We start from the raw sequence: 24,625 nt of genomic DNA on the forward strand, positions 1-24,625 counted from the left end.
GCACGGCTCTTCCAGTACACCCTGCTGTTTATTGTCATCTTCCATAATTAGCGCACTGCTTAGTCCTTAAGTAGCACACTGCTTAGGTACTTATGGCCCTTAGTAGCATAGAAGGGAACCTAAACTGTTTCTTCACTCATCCCATAATTCTGTAAGCATGTTGAATATATTTTGAAGTGTCCATTTTAAATACAAAGTCCTATTGGAGTCCTGTTGACAGTCACATTTTTACAAAACACCCAGCTGAACCAGTAAATCAGCTGTCCCTGAGCTCTACATGGAGTAAAATTATGAAATTAGATACAAGAAGACCAGTATTGTGGCACAAGTTTCTAGGTCAGCACAATTAAGAAGTCTGTTGAATTAAGGATACATGAAAACCTTATAAATAAGAACCAAAATTTCAGTTTAGGTTATGTCTTGCATGTAGCACCATACCAAAACTGATGCACCTCTGACCACATAATATTCAAGTCCCCAACTGAAAACAACTGAACAGGGACCTATTTCTCATTTTTCCATAGCTGTACTTTGACTACAGTTAACACTAAAATTGAATTACTCAAGTTCTCTTTTCTGGCCTTCTTTCAATGGAACATCAAAGGACATGAATGCTACTAAGGTGAAAATGCTCCAACTGAAAATTTTATTAGAACATAGAGAAATGTACGGTTTTGGTGTGGCCGCCACCAAGTAAAAAATTGAAGTATTTCACTGCAAATCATTTGCCCTGAAGTCACTCATTATGATTAGAAGTATTCTTCTTGGGCATCACCCTGTCATGACAATGACTAACTAGAATCATAGCTATTTTGTTACCCCCCCCCCCCCCCCCCCCCCCCCCCCCGTTCCTGGACTAGACACATGCATATGCACAACTTACACTGGAAGTTCACCATTCCTAAATGAGCAATGCAGTACCTGTACAGTCGGGGGGCCATGACACTACAGGTATATGACAACTGCTCCTGACAGGCTGGTCACTGTGATGGTTTCTGGCCTACATTCAGGTGGAGGGCATTCGAGGTTCTAATGTATTAAGAGCATGGCAGTTACGTAAGTTGCCCTTCATGTTCCTCAGACAGCGCACACTTATATAAAATTTGTAGATATGACAATTTAATCTGCTGAGGGCTATATATGTTTTAAACTGAAAGAGCTGTAAGGGCATTTTAGCCATCTTAATGCTACGACTTGTCATTTCCAATGCTGAGTCATCTATTTTGAGAACCAACATTATGCAGCAATTCTTGGCTTGGTCTCCTTTTAGTCAGTTCTTATGACCAACAGGAAGTGAGATTGGCATATCTTAACTCCTGGTCCTACACTGGGTTTCAGCCAAATAGATTATCCCATTTTGGAGCTAAGGATTTCGACAACTTATCTGGTCTTCTGTTCAGGTGTTGCGTGCAGCGAACTTAAACCACAATAGAACATATTGATGATATCTTGTACCTAGTTACAGCTGAGTTTCACATCTACTGCCTGGAATAGATATTTATTTTTCTATCCTTGTCCTAGGATTCTGTGAAATATGTGTCCACTGACAAATCAGATGGCAGCAGGGTCTTAATACCCTGGGTGCTAGACACAAGACGTAACCTAAACTGAAACTGTTACTGCTGTCTTCACGGGTTTACCACTGGATCACATTGTGCAAATTCCACAATATTTCCTCAGAACTACTGTCCTACATCTTTAGCTGGTTCAACCTCGCCCTTGGTTCAACCTTGCTGGTCGCTAGGTACAACTGACAGTACCCCCGTGTCGATGCCCCATTTCTAGAACACGCGTGTCAAGAATGCACAGGCGCAGAAATCACGCATACGCAATGATTTGCAGATAGATGGTGCCATACTCAAAATGCCTTCTGCCAAAAATCGCAGAGTGGCTCTCCTGCGCTTGCGCTGTATGCTGTGTTTACTTACAGCATGGCCAGATATTACTCAATAAAAATCGTACTAGACGGGTCTGTTATCGAAAAATCTTCATTTTCACATTGTGATTTTACAGCAGCCAACACAGGGTTCCAGGCTGTGCTCAGTTGAAATCCCGCATCCCTGTTGATGAGATTATCAGCTGTATGAATATGTATTGCTTCCTTAATGATGTAACCCCAGGAAGAAGATGCTGGGGACAAAACTTCTGTCTTTTCATAAATCATGTGATGTCTTGTATTCAGACAGTGTTCCACAATTGCTGACTTTTCCGGTTGATGGAGGCATGTATGATGCTGATGTTCATCGCAGCATTCTTGTACTGTGCAACATGTCTGGCCAATATATGCTGCTCCACACTGACAAGGAATCTTGTACACACCACTTTTACTCCGGCCAAGATCATCCTTAACTCAGCCCAACAGGTTTTGCAGTTTGCAGATGGCTGAAAAACACAATTAAAAAAAAAAAGCCATGTCTTCCAAGGTCTCTTCCAATTCTTCATGACATGGCACCAAAATACGGCAAAAAGGTCAAAGTGGTGGGTGTCTTTGTATCCTCGTTCTGTTCCATAGATTGAAATTGCTTGGGCCTGAATGCATTACATATCTGTCTCTCAGATTAAAATCATGACACTTAAATCAAGATTTTTCTATAACAGATCCTTTATAACATTGGTCTAGTATGGTTTTTAGTGAGTAATGTCTGGCCACACTGTTAGTACACACAGAATACAGTGTACATGTAAAAGAGCCGCTCTGTGATTTTCACCAGAGGGCATTTGAGTATGGCACCATCTATTTGCAAATCACTGTGCATGTGTGATTTCCACACCTGTGCATTCTTCGTGTGCATATTCTAGAAATGGGGCATCAACGTGCGGATATCATCAGTCATACATAGCCACCAGCAAGTTCGAACCACCTGAAGATGTCGGACAGTTGCTCCGAGGAAATATTGTGGAATTTGCACCATGTGATCTGGCAGCAAACTTGTGAAGACTATTTATAACACATCAACTCAGAAAGCTTGAAGAGTCATATTTTGGTTGTCTCCTTAATTCAACAGACTCCTTAATTATACTGTCCTAGAAACTTGTACCAAATACTGGTCTCTAAATTCATAATTTTAGTCCTTGTAGAGCTCAGACAGCTGACTTACTTGGCTGGTTCAGTTGGGTGTTTTGTGAAAATGCAACTGTCAACTGGGCTCCAATAGGACTTTGGGCTTAAAATGGACAGTTCTCCTAAAATCTATTCAAGTTGCTTACAGAATTACAGGATTAACATGTAACTAATTGTTAGAGCTAAACTATGCAACAGGGTGGTGATTACTAAGAAACTCAACTCATGAAAAGCTTCATAAGTGTTAATTTAGAATGAAACTTCAAGCTAATACTAATTAATTATTAAAATGCCTTTTTATTTTATTCTTTAGCGAACCACTGTATAGTTAAGGATCTGATAATTTCATTGTAATGGAAAGAAAGCTGCAACAATTGATATAGTAATTTTAAGCTGACCCTACAAAGTCATAAACATATGCATCACTTATGTCACACTCCCATCCCCATGCCACATGCATCATATCTCTGTGGAAGACCCAGGTGCATGATCAGTCGGATTCATCCATCTGGCACATCTTATTCCAGTTCTGTCACAGGCTTCCTCTGTCCCATCAGAGGCAGGGATACTCTTGAAAGCAGCCATGGCATACACCAGCTTTGCAACAATTTCTGCACAGTGTTTTATGTGTGCATGATGCCCAACCAACTGTGCACCCGAATGAATGGCTATTGCCAAACTGTGGCCAAGAGCGGGGTATACCATCCTGTGGCAAAACAAACTGATGGTCACAACATGCTCGATTGCAATTGGTACTTCACAACCCATGCCACCCCCGCAGCAATTTTGTTGAACTACATAGATAAGAGTTAGCCCTGCAACACATCGTCCTTTCCTGTAATCCTCCTGCCTCAGTCTCTGCTAACTCCCAGCCCCAAACCCATCACTATCCTTTCCTGGAATCCAATTTCATTCATCCTGCAACCACACTCTCTTCCTCACAGTCTCTCTTACCATATTCTCTGACCACTTCTCAACCCACTCCCATACATCGTTGTGTTGTTGTTGTTGTTGTGGTCTTCAGTCCTGAGACTGGTTTGATGCAGCTCTCCATGCTACTCTATCCTGTGCAGCTTCTTCATCTCCCAGTACCTACTGCAACCTACATCCTTCTGAATCTGCTTAGTGTATTCATCTCTTGGTCTCCCTCTACGATTTTTACCCTCCACACTGCCCTCCAATGCTAAATTTGTGATCCCTTGATGCCTTAAAACATGTCCTACCAACCGATCCCTTCTTCTAGTCAAGTTGTGCCACAAACTTCTCTTCTCCCCAATCCTATTCAATACCTCCTCATTAGTTACGTGATCTACCCACCTTATCTTCAGCATTCTTCTGTAGCACCACATTTCGAAAGCTTCTATTCTCTTCTTGTCCAAACTAGTTATCGTCCATGTTTCACTTCCATACATGGCTACACTCCATACAAATACTTTCAGAAACGACTTCCTGACACTTAAATCTATACTCGATGTTAACAAATTCCTCTTCTTGAGAAACGCTTTCCTTGCCATTGCCAGTCTACATTTTATATCCTCTCTACTTCGACCATCATCGGTTATTTTACTCCCTAAATAGCAAAACTCCTTTACTACTTTAAGTGTCTCATTTCCTAATCTAATTCCCTCAGCATCACCCGACTTAATTCGACTACATTCCATTATCCTCGTTTTGCTTTTGTTGATGTTCATCTTATATCCTCCTTTCAAGACACCATCCATTCCGTTCAACTGCTCTTCCAAGTCCTTTGCTGTCTCTGACAGAATTACAATGTCATCGGCGAACCTCAAAGTTTTTACTTCTTCTCCTTGAATTTTAATACCTACTCCGAATTTTTCTTTTGTTTCCTTTACTGCTTGCTCAATATACAGATTGAATAACATCGGGGAGAGGCTACAACCCTGTCTTACTCCTTTCCCAACCACTGCTTCCCTTTCATGCCCCTCGACTCTTATAACTGCCCTCTGGTTTCTGTACAAATTGTAAATAGCATTTCGCTCCCTGTATTTTACCCCTGCCACCTTCAGAATTTGAAAGAGAGTATTCCAGTCAACATTGTCAAAAGCTTTCTCTAAGTCTACAAATGCTAGAAACGTAGGTTTGCCTTTTCTTAATCTTTCTTCCAAGATAAGTCGTAAGGTCAGTATTGCCTCACGTGTTCCAACATTTCTACGGAATCCAAACTGATCTTCCCCGAGGTCGGCTTCTACCAGTTTTTCCATTCGTCTGTAAAGAATTCGCGTTAGTATTTTGCAGCTGTGACTTATTAAACTGATAGTTCGGTAATTTTCACATCTGTCAACACCTGCTTTCTTTGGGATTGGAATTATTATATTCTTCTTGAAGTCTGAGGGTATTTCGCCTGTCTCATACATCGTGCTCACCAGATGGTAGAGTTTTGTCATGACTGGCTCTCCCGAGGCCATCAGTAGTTCAAATGGAATGTTGTCTACTCCCGGGGCCTTGTTTCGACTCAGGTCTTTCAGTGCTCTGTCAAACTCTTCACGCAGTATCTTATCTCCCATTTCGTCTTCATCTACATCCTCTTCCATTTCCATAATATTGTCCTCAAGTACATCGCCCTTGTATAAACCCTCTATATACTCCTTCCACCTTTCTGCCTTCCCTTCTTTGCTTAGAACTGGGTTGCCATCTGAGCTCTTGATATTCATACAAGTGGTTCTCTTCTCTCCAAAGGTCTCTTTAAGTTTCCTGTAGGCAGTATCTATCTTACCCCTAGTGAGACAAGCCTCTACATCCTTACATTTGTCCTCTAGCCATCCCTGCTTAGCCATTTTGCACTTCCTGTCGATATCATTTTTGAGACGTCTGTATTCCTTTTTGCCTGCTTCATTTACTGCATTTTTGTATTTTCTCCTTTCATCAATTAAATTCAATATTTCTTCTGTTACCCAAGGATTTCTATTAGCCCTCGTCTTTTTACCTACTTGATCCTCTGCTGCCTTCACTACTTCATCTCTCAGAGCTACCCATTCTTCTTCTACTGTATTTCTTTCCCCCATTCCTGTCAATTGTTCCCTTATGCTCTCCCTGAAACTCTCTACAACCTCTGGTTCTTTCAGTTTATCCAGGTCCCATCTCCTTAAATTCCCACCTTTTTGCAGTTTCTTCAGTTTCAATCTGCAGTTCATAACCAATAGATTGTGGTCAGAATCCACATCTGCCCCAGGAAATGTCTTACAATTTAAAACCTGGTTCCTAAATCTCTGTCTTACCATTATATAATCTATCTGATACCTACTAGTATCTCCAGGATTCTTCCACGTATACAACCTTCTTTTATGATTCTTGAACCAAGTGTTAACTATGATTAAGTTATGCTCTGTGCAAAATTCTACAAGGCGGCTTCCTCTTTCATTCCTTCCCCCGAATCCATATTCACCTACTATGTTTCCTTCTCTCCCTTTTCCTACTGACGAATTCCAGTCACCCATGACTATTAAATTTTCGTCTCCTTTCACTACCTGAATAATTTCTTTTATCTCGTCATACATTTCATCTATTTCTTCATCATCTGCAGAGGTAGTTGGCATATAAACTTGTACTACTGTAGTAGGCATGGGCTTTGTGTCTATCTTGGCCACAATAATGCGTTCACTATGCTGTTTGTAGTAGCTAACCCGCACTCCTATTTTTTTATTCATTATTAAACCTACTCCTGCATTACCCCTATTTGATTTTGTATTTATAACCCTGTAATCACCTGACCAAAAGTCTTGTTCCTCCTGCCACCGAACTTCACTAATTCCCACTATATCTAACTTTAACCTATCCATTTCCCTTTTTAAATTTTCTAACCTACCTGCCCGATTAAGGGATCTGACATTCCACGCTCCGATCCGTAGAACGCCAGTTTTCTTTCTCCTGATAACGACGTCCTCCTGAGTAGTCCCCGCCCGGAGATCCGAATGGGGGACTATTTTACCTCCGGAATATTTTACCCAAGAGGACGCCATCATCATTTAATCATACAGTAGAGCTGCATGTCCTCGGGAAAAATTACGGCTGTAGTTTCCCCTTGCTTTCAGCCGTTCGCAGTACCAGCACAGCAAGGCCGTTTTGGTTAATGTTACAAGGCCAGATCAGTCAATCATCCAGACTGTTGCCCCTGCAACTACTGAAAAGGCTGCTGCCCCTCTTCAGGAACCACACGTTTGTCTGGCCTCTCAACAGATACCCCTCCGTTGTGGTTGCACCTACGGTACGGCCATCTGTATCGCTGAGGCACGCAAGCCTCCCCACCAGCGGCAAGGTCCATGGAAATCACTGGAGCCAACACCTGTGTGTCACATCCCTATCCCGCACACCTGCAATGTCTCCCTTCCACACTCCTATTCTGTACACATATTGCCTCTGTCTGAACTATCAGCTACCCTTCCCCAGTCTTCCCTCGTGCCTCCTTTATGCCATTGTCCACTCCACCTGACACACCCTTCACACCAGTTTACCTGTGAAGTACAGTCCCAGCATTATGTATTCAGGTGGCACAATGTTGGTAAACTGGTGTGTGTGTGTGTGTGTGTGTGTGTGTGTGTGTGTGTGGTGAGGGGGGGGGACAGGGGGGGGGGGCGGTTGCACGCGCACATGTGTGCCTGCATATGTACATGTACTCTAGCTTGAAGAAGGACTAGTCCAAAAGCTAGCAAGTTTTCAGACTGGTGCTGATTCAATACTGCCATTATTTAATGAGTTGTTATCTTTATTTCTACATATTTACATTCGGACAAAATTTTCCACACCATATTCGTATCACTTCTGAAAGAGGAAATTGTTGGGATCAGATTGCTAGCTTTCGGCGTTGTCCTCTGATGAGCTACAGTACAGGAAAACACATACAAACTCACACACATGCATACATACACCTGTGAAAGGTCTTCTTGGTGAGCAGGAGCTAGTCAAAAGTGTTGTTAATTATCATAGTTCAGTTTATATGGTGGCCTGAGTTTGTTAGCAGCCATATGATTTTCCCAACTTCCATGTAATAAGCCACCCTGTTTATATTGAATGTTCTACACTTCCTTGTGTATGTATTGCACATCTATTCAAAAAAGTGATGAAACCTTATGCATCGAGAGAGAGAGAGAGAGAGAGAGAGAGAGAGAGAGAGAGGACAATGGGTTTGGTTCTTATGCAATGGCCTACATTCAGTTAGATGAAACCAATGACATGCAGTATTTCTGCCTCAATTATAAGACACAGGAGTATTGCAAGAACATTTGCAACAGCAAACTGATGACCCCCCCCCTCACACAGTTCTACATTGAAGGTGAGCAAAATACATAACAAAGTTTTACAAGAAGTAGATATATCACACAATCTTTAAAGTGCAACAATACTGACTTTCACTTAACACATTTGAAATACCTGAATAACATTCATTGAAGCTGCACCAGCTCGGCCCACATTAATTGTAACTGGCTTCACAAGTGCCGACCGGGCAAAATTCTGTATTTTTTTTGGCATTGTAGCTGAGAACAGCAGTGTCTGCCTTTGTCCCTACAAAGAAAACAATAACTCCAGTTTATAGATTACCCTAAGGCTGACAAAAAATGTCGTACCAAAAATGATTTTAATATACCATTTACTGTTTAATAACAAAATTAATCTCATACAAATGTATGAGAGTAAGTACATTTTTTTTTAATATCCAATATTTCTTCCAGTTCACAAAGTTTATATTCTCAACAACACATTGTAATCTATTTTTTTTACTCATTTTACTTATTTAATACCTGTATCATGGTATTTCTTTTGTTAAATAATTAACATACCTTGAAAAATGAGAAAATTGTTCTGACATCTTCTTCGAATCCCATGTCAATCATCCTATCAGCTTCATCCATGCACAAGTATCTGAAAGTGTAACAAAAACTCTACATTAATTCTCAAGTTAGGAGTGTAATCAGATAGTTACATTGCTTTTGCTATGCTTTGAATGTGTTTTCTCAGGAAGGAGGACGATTATAGAGTTTAGCTCTTTGCTGATGAAGTGGTAATTTGAGATTAAGCAGAAATACAGATTCAATAGAGAGGGTGTAGGAATCTAACTGTAGCCTTCTGAAAATGAATCACCCAGGGAGCCATCCTTTTCAATGAATGATATGGTAAAGAAACTGCCAAATGCTAGAAAAGGGCAGGGTGACCAAGAATAGAAAGGTCAGCTGCCACTAATAAAGTGAAAACACTGTCCTGCTTGGCTTCAGTTGAAAACTACTGGAAGCTACGAGGCTACAGGCAGAAGTAATTATTAACAGTTTGGGTCATGAACTGACAGTACAGTATGATATGAGAGGGAATAAAAAAAAAACAGAATTATTTTTTCAAAGCTACATATTTTTAAACTGTTTAAAAAAAACAACCTTATCACCTTGAAAACAACACTACCCCCTTCAAAATACTCTCCATTACAACTAATACATCTGTCCCACCAATGCTTCCACTGTTCAAAACATTTTTCGTAGTCATCTAGGGCTGACAGCTCCCTCATTTTTTTTCTTGACTTCTTCAATGTTGTCAAAACGGGGTCCATTTATGGTCCTTTTCACGCGTGGAAATAAGAAAAAGTCTCATGGAGGCAGGTCAGGCAAGTAAGGTGCATGGCATTTGTAGCCAAAAACTGTCTAACAGAGATGGCCTTATGTGCAGCTGCGTTGTTGTGGTGGAAGAAGAAGCCTCTTGTCTACCACAAATTGAGTCTTTTCTGATGAATACTGTTGTGCAATCTTCTTGAAACTTCCACATAAAAGGTCTGATTGACGGTCTGACCTGAGGGAACACACTCTGAACAATGCAGGCAGTTGATGGATGTCCAGAACGAGGTTTGCCATCAATCGATATGTCGCCATTTTTAAACAGAGCAAACACTCGTACACTTGAATTTTTCCCACAGTGTCATTTTGGTAAGCTGTTTTTAAAATTAAAACAGTTTCAGCAGCACTTTTACTGAGTAGAAAACAAAATTTCACAGCTGCACACTGTTCACTTAATCTTGCCATAATAAAAAACGAAACAGAAACAAAACAGCGTTAGCAAAAACAATAACTGCAGATGAACAGAACACACAAAGTCGAAAACACAGGAGGCACTGAACTGGCAATGAATTCACTACACAAACCTAACGGCAGAAATGTGTACTACACAAGTTCCGCCCATAGCAATTTTTATTTATTTATTTTATTTTATTTTTTATTTTTTTGGGTACCCCTTGTACAGCACAGTGAAATACAGTTTCTACTTAGTGTGTATGTTTCTATCAATAGGTTTGCATCTATGCTAGTTGATGACTGTAACAACTATGCATTTTGTTGATAAACAGGAATTTTGAAACTGAGAGTTTAATTAATTGAGATGAAAATCCGTATCCAGTTTCCAACTGCCCATCAATGTGAAGAATTCTGTTCAACAGAAGAACCTAACAGTTTGAAAATCATTACTCTTGAATACAAGTCCACTGCCTTAACTACAGTGCAGTGAATGTGATCATGTGCTCCTCTGTTGCAAAGTGATACAATGAGGTGCTGAGACCATGGTGACAAACTCCAAATACAGGTGTATAAGCCCCTCTCTTATACACACTGATCAGCCACTGAGCTACTATCAATATAAGCCCATCCAGGTGATAGCAGTGTCACCTGGCGAGGAACAACTGCTAGTCAGACAAATGTATGGTACATGTAGTATTACTGAGCATGCTGTCCATGCATGGAACGTGAAAGGTATGTGATCTGAGTTTTAGCAAGGGCAGATTATGATGGCCACATGCTCGGTATGAGCATTTTGGAAACTGCACTACTTGTCAGATGTTTGAGGAAAATTGTGATGATTACCTCATACATGTGGCATAACCTAGGTGAAACCACATCCAGATGTCATTGAGTTGGGTGGGCAATTCTCACTACGGATGTTGAAAGTCAAGACTGGGCAGTTTGGTAAGACAGAACTGGTGACAGACTGTGGTGGAAATAACATCAGACTTTAATGCTGGGCAGAGTACAAGTGTGTCTGAACACACAGTGCACCAAGCACTCCTAATGATAGGCCTCCACAGTTGATGACCCATGCATGTGCCAATGTTAACCACAACATCAGTAACTGTGACTGAAATGGGCACGTGTCCACCCAATACCTTCTTTGTCATGAAGATGGGAGGGTGCAAATCTGTCATCTTCCAAGGGAACAACTTTTTGACACCTGTACTGCAAGACAGAGGGAAGATGGCAGCAGCTCCATTATGCCCTAGGGAACTTTCACGTGGGCATCTATGGGTCCAATGGAGCTTGTTTAAGGCACCATGATGGCCAAGGAGTGTTGTAAACTGGTTGCAGATCACATGATTATCTTTTTTTCCTGATGGCAGCAACATTTTTCAGCAAGATAATGCACAATGTCACAAGGTCTGGAGTGTGGTGGAGAGTATTTTAAAGGAACACACTGCTATTTGACTATTTTAGTGTTTATTTAAGTACAACCCAGGTTTTGATCTTTCATGCCATTTTATAGTGTTTGATTTTTTGTCTTTAACATATATTGCAGGACACTTAACATGTTTTGCCCAATGTTGGTCATAAATTAAGAAAAATTTTGGCACCCAATGAAATGCCAAATGTAAAATCACCATCTTGTAACATATCAGTAAATAACTATGGGAGCATGTCATATTTTGTAAAAACAGGCTTACATTGGTAAATAAAAGATGAGCACATGTCCTTAAAGTGTAATGACAGTGAAATCAAAGAGTTCTTACATTGTGTATTTACATACAAAAACAATGTATCCAGCAAAACTGTCCGTGCGCTACCATGCCTTACACGGTGATCTAAGCATGCTCATTACCAAAATGACACATCGAAGAGCATTTCAGGATTTATACTTTGAAAGGCTTCTCAATATGGCTCTGAGCACTATGGGACTCAACTGCTGAGGTCATTAGTCCCCTAGAACTTAGAACTAGTTAAACCTAACTAACCTAAGGACATCACAAACATCCATGCCCGAGGCAGGATTCGAACCTGCGACCGTAGCGGTCTTGCGGTTCCAGACTGCAGCGCCTTTAACCGCACGGCCACTTTGGCCGGCTGCTTCTCAATATATTTACACAATTTTTCATCACTCTTGCACTGACATTGAACCACATAGGACTTGATTATTGCTCATAATAGTTGTCTAGCATTGTAATGTCTGGACAGGTATCTTGATGATGTCCCAGCTCACATAATAAAGTGCATTTCTTTCCAAATTTTTACACTTAATGGGGATTTTTCCTGGACCAGAGAAACCACATTCCTCCTGTGTGAATTGTGATATATTGCACATTTATCAGAAAATAACACACATGGGCAAGACATAGCATTCGATAATTGTGCCAACAAATCACTAAAGACTGCAACTCCCTGCTCTATGTCACCGTCAGGTAATTCATTTACAAACATTGACCTAAATCTTTTCATTTTCACATCTTTTTAATGTGTTAAGGAATTGTTGACTATGGTTCTTGAGATTCAGCTGCTCTTTTGAAAGTGAATGTCACTGTAGACGGGTCAATCAACTGAGCAATGGTGACAGTTTTCTTCCATATTTTTCATAAGGAGCACAGGGACGTTTTGGGCACTCTGTACGTACATTTGACACTTTGTCTCTCCCCCTCTCCTTTTGTGTGTGTGTGTGGGGGGGGGGGGGGGGGGGGGAGCACACAATTGTGTATGCTCACTGCTCACTTTTGTTTTTACACACACCCACAGCTCCAAGACTTGTCTATATAGTGTACCAAATCTGTTAAAAAATGCATCACCTCTTAGACTTGCACAGTACTTCCATACATACACCAGTTAAGAACAATTTTATGCAGAAAATACTATGAGCTGTGTGGTAAAATTCACCTGTTAATGTTCATGATAAATAAGGCAGAATTAATTAGATGAAAGTTACTTTCAAAAGTTTAAAATTTTGTTCATTATAATAATTTACCTGCAGACATCTAGTCGTACCATTTTCTTGTCTAGCATGTCCATGAGACGACCTGGAGTGGCCACCATGATATGTACTCCCCTGCAATGATGTAAAAAGTTGCAGCTTTAAGTTTCTTTTGAAATCAAAAATATAATTTTGTACACAGCTTTTGCAAATCATTTTACAATGTACAAAGTGGAATGGAAGCCATTCCCACACAATGACTGTATCATAAATATGATACCAGAACACATGTAATATTTAATACCTGCTCATTCATAGCCTATTAATTATTGTGCATCAAACTATTGATCAAACATTATTATGAAGAAGTTGTAATGACATCCTACTTCAACATTTATAAACATGTGGGGTTCTGTTGCACCCAAGTCACTTTTTATATATTTTATTTAAAAATTAAACATGAATTTAGATTAATTTTTTGTAACATTAAAAAGAACCACATTAAACTTTATTTCATTGTTTTCTTAATATCCCTTATACATATGCCAGTTTTGGTGAATACACATCTTGGTACAGTTGTAAGGTGGATTTCAAAGCAATGAGATGTACATAAGAATACTTAGGCAGCACATGGAAGAATGCATTCAAAACATAAAAATAAATATTTTTGTTGTTATAAAATAAATATTGTATTTAATGAAAAATCAAACACTGATAAAATTCTTTTCATTACGGAACCTATGTGTAGTATATTAACTTAATTCAGAATGAGAGTATCTGAAGAAGATTGATGACAATGAATCAATGACTGCATCGATAAAACAGATATGTGAAACATTGTTGTAATGCTCATTCCCAATCATTTTGTAGAAAGTTGATATTACTGGAATATAATACAAAGAACTGTTCATTTTCATGGTTAAATGAAAACAAAACATTACGAGTGATAAGATGTTGTTGTTGTGGTCTTCAGTCCTGAGACTGGTTTGATGCAGCTCTCCATGCTATCTATCCTGTGCAAGCTTCTTCATCTCCCAGTACCTACTGCAACCTACATCCTTCTGAATCTGCTTAGTGTATTCATCTCTGGGTCTCCCCCTACGATTTTTACCCTCCACACTGCCCTCCAATACTAAATTGGTGATCCCTTGATGCCTCAGAACATGTCCTACCAACCGATCCCTTCTTCTGGTCAAGTTGTGCCACAAACTTCTCTTCTCCCCAATCCTATTCAATACTTCCTCATTAGTTATGTGATCTACCCATCTAATCTTCAGCATTCTTCTGTAGCACCACATTTCGAAAGCTTCTATTCTCTTCTTGTCCAAACTATTTACCGTCCATGTTTCACTTCCATACATGGCTGCACTCCATACAAATACTTTCAGAAATGACTTCCTGACACTTAAATCTATACTTGATGTTAACAAATTTCTCTTCTTCAGAAACGCTTTCCTTGCCATTGCCAGTCTACATTTTATATCCTCTCTACTTCGACCATCATCAGTTATTTTGCTCCCCAAATAGCAAAACTCCTTTACTACTTTAAGTGTCTCATTTCCTAATTTAATACCCTCAACATCACCCGACTTAATTCAACTACATTCCATTATTCTCGTTTTGTTTTTGTTGATGTTAATCTTATATCCTCCCTTAAAGACACCATCCATTCCGTTCAACTGCTCTTCCAAGTCCTTTGCTGTCTCTGACAGAATTACAATGTCATCGGCGAACCTCAAAGTTTTTACTTCTTCTCCATGGATTTTAATACCTACCCCGAATTTTTCTTTTGTTTCCTTTACTGCTTGCTCAATATACAGATTGAATAACATCGGGGAGAGGCTACAACCCTGTCTTACTCCCTTCCCAACCACTGCTTTCCTTTCATGTCCCTCGACTCTTATAACTGCCATCTGGTTTCTGTACAAATTGTAAATAGCCTTTCGCTCCCTGTATTTTACCCCTGCCACCTTTAGAATTTGAAAGAGAGTATTCCAGTCAACATTGTCAAAAGCTTTCTCTAAGTCTACAAATGCTAGAAACGTAGGTTTGCCTTTCCTTAATCTTTCTTCTAAGATAAGTCGTAAGGTCAGTATTGCCTCACATGTTCCAGTATTTCTACGGAATCCAAACTGATCTTCCCCGAGGTCGGCTTCTACTAGTTTTTCCATTCGTCTGTAAAGAATTCGTGTTAGTATTTTGCAGCTGTGGCTTATTAAACTGATAGTTCGGTAATTTTCACATCTGTCAACACCTGCTTTCTTTGGGATTGGAATTATTATATTCTTCTGCCCCTCTTCAGGAACCACTCGTTTGTCTGGCCTCTCAACAGATACCCCTCTGTTGTGGTTGTACCTACGGTACGGCTATCTGTATCGCTGAGGCACGCAAGCCTCCCCACCAACGGCAAGGTCCATGGTTCATGGGGGGGGGGGGGGTGATAAGATAATGAGAGTGAAAAATGCTGAGAAGAGATAAAGCTAAGTAGAGACAAAGGGTTAGGTGGTTCCAGCACAATAGGATTTGTTGGAACAACATGTTCCCTGTAAAAGGATAATGTTTTACTGACAGATAGAGAATTATATGAATGTGTTTTCTCGGTTTTTTTTTTTTTCGATATGTCTGAAAGAACAGACACCACAAGGATTCCACAGCTGTGATATATATTAATGTAACTGAGAAGGGAAGAAACTGATGATATCAGCTGCATTGGGACTGTGCATGGGAATCAGTGGTGATGAGGGAAAATGTGTGCTGGACCAGGACTTGAACCTGGGATCTCCTATTTACTAGGCAGTTTTGTTAACCAGTGCACCATACCGACACAGTGTTTAACGCAAATGTGTGAACATGTTCGAAAGAACAGACACCATACAGGATCCGCAACTGATACTTATTATGTAATTGAATGAGGACAGGTCGGGTTGCGGGGAGCGGGGGGGGGGGGGGAGGGGGGAGGAAAGAGATCTTCTGCTTACAGGACAGTTGCATTAACCACTGCACCATCCAGACGCAGTGTTTCTGGCAAATGTGCGGACTATCCCAGTATCTTCCCTGGCTGACTCACATTCCTACTTAGTGCCAACTACCTTCAGTCCCTGTCCATGTCTCCACGCTCACAAATTCTAGATTCCCACTGGTGGTCGAAAGAAGTGTGCGTCTGCCCTGAAAGTCATGGATTCATGGTCCACCAAAGTGAATCAATTCTATGAATGTTTGGTGTCTGTTCTTTCAGGCAGGTCTGACTACAGACAAGGAAGCCATTCTGAGCTTACACTTAGAAATTAAAATTGTGAACAAATCTCTTACAAATGCCCTTCAGAAATGAGGAGCCAAGGCGTATAATACAAGGTCACAGTTTGACAGTATTCTAATTTGTATTTTCCAGAAGCAGTGAGAAAAGTGATGGAACAGTACATTTATATTGTGGAATGCAACTTTCAAGAAAACAGCCTCAGAATGTCATCTTAGTGGTCAATGAAAATAACTGGAGTGTGAAAACAGAACTACAATTTTATTGTATATTGCATGATTTCTGACTAAAGTAATCTTTTAATAGGATGGAACAAACAACAGTATTTTCTATCCTATAGGTGGACTTACTTGCTAATGATCTCAATAGATTCTGCGACTGGTACTCCGCCAATTGCAAGACAGCATCTGATTTCTGGTGCACCATGCTGCTGTAGTGAAGAGCAGTAGTGTGTTATGATATCATGTGTTTGTTTTGCCAACTCACGTGATGGGCATATTATCAAGCCTGTAACATATACAGGGTAAAAATAAATATATAAAAAATAAAGGAACTGTCTCATGCTCTGTGAATGAGAAAACTAACATCAGTAGCTGTATTATGTATAGAGGAATGCTAGGTTTACATCTCTTTAGAAATAAGCTTAATGTTGAATAATTAGGATATCATGCAATGATGAAATGATTATACAACCCATTAAGGGTATAGTCTATTTCCTTACCATAAGGTCCCTCATTTTTGATAAAGGGAAGGCGAGTCTCCTGTTCCAAGCAGAACATTATTAGGGGCAGCACAAATACCAGTGTTTTCCCACTACCAGTGAATGCAATACCAATCATGTCACGCCCAGACAACCTGTAAAAGAACAACAACAAATGTTTAAGAAAAAAGTGATAAACTTCTGACCTAAAAAGTAGTGGAGCTCATATAACGCTAGGTATAGAAAGCTTGCTAAAATCTGAAATTGACAGCAGGAGGCTTTTGGGGTGAATCTAGGAATATACTGAAAGGACAGGCTAATTTAAATGGAAATGGTTGGTATTTTATCACAGTGGACAAGAAACTCAAATCCACCAAGATAGAAATTAAAGCTGCATGAGAGATCAATTATGCAAGTCAATATCAAGGGTAGGCACATATGAAGGTTGGATCTTTAATAGTGGCAACTATTTATTTACAGCTCGTACAAAATAGATACGTGTTTCAAAGTTTTACTGACCTTCAAAGTAGTCACCAGCATTGTGTATAATCCATTGCCAGTGATGTGGAATTCGTAGGATACTCTTAGCAGTGCCAGTTGTGTTGACAGTCCGAGTGGCGCGGTCTATTGCCTGACAAATTTGTAGCAGTTCTGAAGTGAATGCCTGAAGTGTTTCCTTCAGTTTAGAAATCAAACTGAACTCCCGAGGGCTTAAGTCAGGGGAGTGCAGTAGGTGGTATAGCACTTAGCAGCTCCATCACTCAAACAAATCAGTAACAGCTTGCACTGTACGTGCTTGAGCATTGTCCAGCAACATGATGGTCAGGTCCTGCAGAAAGTGTCATCACTTCTGTCTCTAAGCTGGTCATAGGTTGTGTTCCAAAAATGAACTGCATAGAGACAGAAGTGATGACACTTTCTGCAGGACCTGACCATCATTTTGCAGAACAATGCTCAAGCACATACAGTGCAAGCTGTTACTGATTTGTTTGAGTGATGGAGCTGCTAAGTGCTATACCACCTACTGCACTCCCCTGACTTAAGCCCTTGTCAGTTCAATTTGATTTCTAAACTGAAGGAAACACTTCACAGCATTCGCTTCAGAACTGCTGCAAATTCATCAGGCAATAGACTACACCGCTCAAACTGTCAACGCAACTGGCACTGCTAAGAGTATCCTATGACTTCCACATCGCTGGCAACGGGTTATACACAATGCTGGTGACTACTTTGAAGGTCAGTAAAATTTTGAAACATGTATCTATTTTGTACCAGCTGTAAATAAATAGTTGCCACTATTAAAGTTCCAACCCTCGTATTTATAATTGGTTTTTTTCTTAAGTACAAGACTCACTTTCAGATGCCACAAGAAAATTAAGAGAGGATCTTAGCTCGCTAATAGATACTGTCATTGGTGGAGGATTCTCTAATCATGCAATAAGATAATTTCAAAATAATACTAAACATTTCTTCTGAAAATTGCTTGGAAGAAATAGTTCAGAAACTCACTAATGATAGAAATATATTAGATCTACAATCTATGATGTAATAGAAACAAAGAGACCTGACCTCTCTGAGGATATCCTGGTATCAATAATCATGAGAGAGTTGTAGCAACAGTGATTACTGAAGTACGGAGGACAAAAAAATTATATAAAATGATTTTCATGTTTAGTAAGATAGAGGCAGTAATTTCATATCTCAAATTAGTTTCGGGCAGGGTCAGGTAGAGGAAGTGTGGCTCAAGTGTACATAACAACTGACCAAGCACGGGAGGGACACATACCTAGTAGAACAGTTCCGTGGTTTACACTTTCAGTTGCCAAAAAGTTAATGTATAAAACCTTCAATAATGATCAATGCCATCCTTAAAGTTGTGAATTTTGATCACTTTCATTCACTGTTGTTATACGCTCCTTCTACCTCAAGTATAAGTTACAATAACCAGATGCACATGAACTTGTAGTCAGTAATGTAATTGTTGTGATCTGTTTTTGCTGCATGTCAGCTTCTCTGTGAGGTGTGTTATTGTAATCAAGTAAAGTATTTGAATCTAGGAGTGGAAATACATGAAAGTGTAGTTGCTTAATGGGAAGTTCAATGATAATTCAGGAATATTTTGAGAAAGAGAGAGATAATGGCACACCTATTTGTCTCTAATGAAGGCAATTGAAACAACTATAGATGCTTTAAAGATTCACGAAAACAAAGTAGTGAAATACTGCAAAGAAGGATGTAATGCAGATCAGAAGTAGCTGGTCTGTCTCTTCTGGGAATGTCTGGTTTAAAGAGGAAGATAAAGCAATTAAATAACAAACATAACAAAAAAGGAAATGCCTGGATGGAACAATATGAAAAGTAAGGGAAAGGCAACCGCTCACCTAGGGTGGGCTGATGCGTAAAATACAAAACAGTATTCATACTAACTTTTCAGCCCTTCTTTTTTTTCTCGCAAAAGTACTCACAATAACCACACAATAAAACACACACGCACTCTCCCACGGTGAGAGTGAGTATTAATTATTGAAAGCAGTTTCCTGGGTTTTTGGAGGTGGGGAGATGGTAGAGAAGGACAAAATGAGGAGGGGTAGCAGATGAGGCTTAACTTTGGTAAAGCAATGTGTACCCAATGTCTGTCTAACTGATAAATGATGATCACTGCAGTTGAAAGTATTTTGTTTTATTAGTCAAGTAGTTTAAAATCACAAACTGTTTGTAAGATTATATTGTTCGTGCATGTAAACTCATAAGGATTGATGCTGGACATGTTTCAAGGTGGGATGACGATGGCAGTTTGCTATGTGTTGTGGTACCTGCTGGCTTGGCAGTTATTCCAAGCTGCGGTGTCCCATCTTGGAGAAGTATGATATGCCTTGACAATGGTGCTGACATAACAGAAACAATATAATACTTAATTATCTGTCATTTTGTATAGAATTGTCATTCATTCATGTCAGACATAGTTCATATAAAGTCCTGTGAAATGTATGAACACTAACCGTATATGCAGTGCTCCCTTTTATTTGACAGTTGTAACAGAAGACACCATATAACAGTTCTTAGTAGAAGTATTTTCTAATATTTAGTAGAAAGTAAAAAATTTATTGAAGGTTATAAATTCCAGCACACAACTGCGACAAAGAAGTGCACATCCATGCTATCTACACAGTTTTATCTGAACATTTATTCATGATGCAGCAGTTCAGAATTTTAGGATGCCAACACTCGCAATCTGAACATATACATTTCAAAACCTTGGGCACACTTCATTCTGGCACCCTACTGCAGGACGCACAATAAGTTTGATGCTGAGAATCAATGAAATTTGGACAAAAAGTATACATTTGGTACAAATCAGGAAGAGACTAACAATTCTGAAGAGACAATTTAACAATAAATATTGTCACTGTCATTGACAATGAAATTAACAGCCAACATTTCATAATGAAATAAATAAGAATTTACGTCTAAGATGAAGAAGAAGAAGAACAACAACAAAAAGACGGAGAAGAAATGAGCAAGCAATAAATAGTAATTGTATAAATCAGCAATAATTACACTGTAGAGGACTTCTAAAGATAACAATTTGGAAGACTGGTGGCAAGAACTATAACAAGGCTACGATTGTTTCAACAGTTCCATTACACACCAGAAGATGACAGTACTCACGTTTACTGCTCATCAGCCTACAACAAAGCAGTGCAGCCAACACAGTGATATGATTTTCTGAGATCATCGCTACATGGCAAGACACTAGGTCATTCCTTTGGTGAGCTGTATTAAAACCAATTTGAAGTTACTTTATTTTTTTGTTTGGTCATGGTGTGTGTTGTGGAGATAATTAAAGTTAATTTGTTTTTGGAAGAATTTTTGTAATTGTAATTATCTACTCTTTGTAACATCTACCAACTGCAGAAGTTTAGACGCAAATTTATTACCACTGAAGTATATGTTATCAAGACCCTAAATTGGAGGATGTGTTTAAATCCTTATCTGAGAGTAATGCTATGTTGGAACAGTTGGTACAAGACAATGATCACTTACAAACAAATTTTAAGTCCCAATGTGACAAGTTGAAGGCTAAATTAGATGTATGGATACAAATAAAGAAAACGTAGAATGAAATTTTCTCTCTACAGCGGAGTGTGTGCTGACATGAAACTTCCTGGCAGATCAAAACTGTGTGCCAGATCGAGACTCGAACTCGGGACCTTTGTCTTTCGCAGGCAAGCGCTCTACTGACTGAGCTTCCCTAGCACGACTCATGCCCCGTCCTCACAGCTTTAATTCCGCCAGTATCTCGTCTCCTACTTTCCAAACTTAACAGAAGCTCTCCTGCGAACCTTGCAGAACTAGCACTCCTGGAAGAAAGGATATTGCAGACACATGGCTTAGCCACAGCCTGGGGGATGTTTCTAGAATGAAATTTTCACTCTACAGCGGAGTGTGTGCTGATATGAAACTTCCTGGCAGATTAAAACTGTGTGCCGGACCGAGACTCGAACTCGGGACCTTTGTCTTTCGCAGGCAAGTGCTCTACTGACTGAGCTCCCCTAGCACGACGCTTGCCCCGTCGTCACAGCTTTAATTCTGCCACTACCTCGTCTTCTACCTTCCAAACTTCACAGAAGCTCTCCTGTGAACCTCGCAGAACTAGCACTCCTGGAAGAAAGGATATTGCGGAGACATGGCTTAGCCACAGCCTGGGGGATGTTTCTAGAATGAAATTTTCACTCTATAAAGGAATGTGCGCTGATATGAAACTTCCTGGCAGATTAAAACTGTGTGCCGGACAGAGACTCGAACTCAGGGCCTTTGTCTTTCACGGGCAAGCGCTCTACCGACTGAACTCCCGTAGCACGACTCACGCCCCGTCCTCACAGCTTTAATTCCCCCAGTACCTCCTCTCCTACCTTCCAAACTTCACAGTAGTCCTCCTGCGAACCTTCAGAACTAGCACTCCTGGAAGAAAGGATATTGTGGAGACATGGCTTAGCCACAGCCTGGGGGATGTGTCTAGAATGAAATTTTCACTCTACAGCGGAGTGTGCGCTGATATGAAACTTCCTGGCAGATTACAACTGTGTGCCGGACCGAGACTCGAACTCGGGACCATTGCTTTTCGTGGGCAAGCACTCTACTGACTGAGCTCCCCTAGCACATCTCGTGCCCCATCCTCACAGCTTTAATTCCGCCAGTACCTCGTCTCCTACCTTCCAAACTTCACAGAAGCTCTCCTGCGAACCTTGCAGAACTAGCACTCCTGGAAAAAAGGATATTGTGGAGACATGGCTTAGCCACAGCCTGGGGGATGTTTCTAGAATGAAATTTTCACTCTACAGCGGAGTGTGCGCTGATATGAAACTTCCTGGCTGATTAAAACTGTGTGCCGGCCCGAAACTCGAACTCGGGACCTTTGCTTTTCGTGGGCAAGCGCTCTACCTGCGAAAGGCAAAGGTCCTGAGATCGAGTCTCAGTCCGGCACACAGTTTTAATCTGCCAGGAAGTTTGAAAGAAAACATAGTACACTGACTTGATGAAGCTTAGCTGTGAAGAATCATTTGCTGGGTTAGATACCATTAATGAAAAAATAGATTGTCAAAATAATATGTTTGATGCATATATTGAAGAATCTCACAACGAAGGCACAGAAATGAGTAAAATTTTGTCAGAATTACAATCTACCATAATAAATTTCACAATATAGTTACGTTCTGACATACCTGAATAGGATGATTCCTTACATGTCCAGTGAATATACATTCCGTCAAATTAATTATGGAATCAAAACAAAATTCTGACACTAATATCAGTACTAATATTTTGGAACAATTTACGAATTTAAGTAAGATAGACTTTTCTGTTCCGCTTCACTGACTTTGGAGGAGGGTAGTAGTGATTTATTTGAACTTAAGTGTTTACAACATTAACACATATCCTTCGTCATCAGATGTTGTCATTAATCAACCTACTTAGGAAAGATTATCTGATTTTAATGAATGATTACAATTTAACTGGAGGAGTACAGAATTTTGCCAACAACTTAAAAATTAGTACTTGGATTTTGGGCATCCTACAGCAGATGGTGTCTATTTTTCTGATGTACCTGGTGTTTAAAAGATTACTGATAACCTGGTATTAACATTTACAATGTTGATTCCTTACCAAAAGGACAGTCATATTTAACTACGCATTTATATTTCATATTTATATACCTCAAAAGAAAAATTCGGAGTAGGAATTAAAATCCACAGAGAAGAAATAAAAACTTTGAGGTTCGCCGATGACATTGTAATTCTGTCAGCGACAGCAAAAAACCTGGAAGAGCAGCTGAACGGAATGGACAGTGTCTTGAAAGGAGGATATAAGATGAACATCAACAAAAGCAAAATGAGGATAATGGAATGTAGTCGAATTAAATCGGGTGATGCTAAGGGAATTAGATTAGGAAATGAGACACTTAAAGTAGTAAAGGAGTTTTGCTATTTGGGGAGCAAAATAACTGATGATGGTCAAAGTACAGAGGATATAAAATGTAGACTGGCAGTAGCAAGGAAAGCGTTTCTGAAGAAGAGAAATTTGTTAACATCGAGTATAGATTTAAGTGTCAGGAAGTCATTCCTGAAAGTATTTGTATGGAGTGTGGCCATGTATGGAAGTGAAATGTGGACAAGAAATAGTTTGGACAAGAAGAGAATAGAAGCTTTGGTAATGTGGTGCTACAGAAGAATGCTGCAGAACAGTGAAATACTAAGAAAGTACTTTGGACAACTGTTCAACTGTGAAGATCCGAACTGTAAACTAAAATAATTTTCAGTTGTTTGTTGTTGTGGTCTTTAGTCCAAAGAATGGTTTGATGCAGCACACTCCATGCTACACTACTGTGCAAGCCTCTTATCTCCGAGTAACTATAGTAACCTACATCCCTCTGAATCTGGTTACTGTAGTCATCTCTTGGTCTCCCTCTATGATTTTAACCCCCCACCCCCTTTTGTCTTCCCTCCACTACTAAATTGGTGATCCCTTGATGCCTCAGAATATGTCCTACCTACCAATCCCGTCTTTTGGGCAGGTTGTACCGCAAAGTTCTCTTCTTCCCAATTCTATTCAGTACCTGGTCTACCCATCTAATCTTCAGCATTCTTCTGTAGCACCACATTTCAAAAGCTTCTATTCTCTTCTTGTCTAAACTGTTTATCGTCCATGTTTCACTTCTATACATGGCTACACGCCACATGAAAATGATGGTAATCCCAAAAGTAAAGTCTCCTATTTTTTTTATAAGTGCATAGATCTGTTTATTTATACAATGGTTTACATCAGTTTACAGCTTGAACATTTAGCTATTTTTCGACATAATCACCATTTCTGTCATTGCATTTTTGTAGACTCTGTGGCAGTTTTTGCATGCCCATGTCATACCAGCTCGCTGCCATGCTGTTCAGAAAGTTATGAACCTCTTCTTTCACCTCGTTGTCGGAGCTGAATCACTTTCCGGCCAAATGTTCTTTTAACCTAGGGAACAGGTGATAGTCACTGCACACCAGGCCAAGACTATAGGGTGGCTGGGAGAATATGTTCCACTGAAACTGTTGCAGGAGAGCAACGGTTTGCCGAGCGATGTGTGGGCGAGTGTTGTCATGGAGACTGTGTACACCCTTGCTCAACATTCCTCTTCTCC

General features: G+C 39.9%; 1 protein-coding gene across 1 annotated transcript in view; it reads right to left on the reverse strand.

Annotated features, from left to right (window-relative positions):
* Positions 1–24,625, reverse strand: part of LOC126175206 (ATP-dependent RNA helicase abstrakt) — a 136,997-nt gene that overhangs the window by 34,730 nt on the left and 77,642 nt on the right. Inside the window, exons 6-10 of the mRNA XM_049921815.1 lie at positions 16,966–17,099; positions 16,595–16,751; positions 13,046–13,126; positions 8,854–8,935; positions 8,447–8,578 (exon numbers count right to left, since the gene is read on the reverse strand). Coding sequence (XP_049777772.1) covers positions 8,447–8,578; positions 8,854–8,935; positions 13,046–13,126; positions 16,595–16,751; positions 16,966–17,099 — 586 coding nt within the window. The remainder of the gene's footprint in view (positions 1–8,446; positions 8,579–8,853; positions 8,936–13,045; positions 13,127–16,594; positions 16,752–16,965; positions 17,100–24,625) is intronic.

This window comes from Schistocerca cancellata, chromosome 3, assembly GCF_023864275.1.
Source record: "Schistocerca cancellata isolate TAMUIC-IGC-003103 chromosome 3, iqSchCanc2.1, whole genome shotgun sequence".
NCBI classification, from domain to species: Eukaryota; Metazoa; Arthropoda; class Insecta; order Orthoptera; family Acrididae; genus Schistocerca; species Schistocerca cancellata.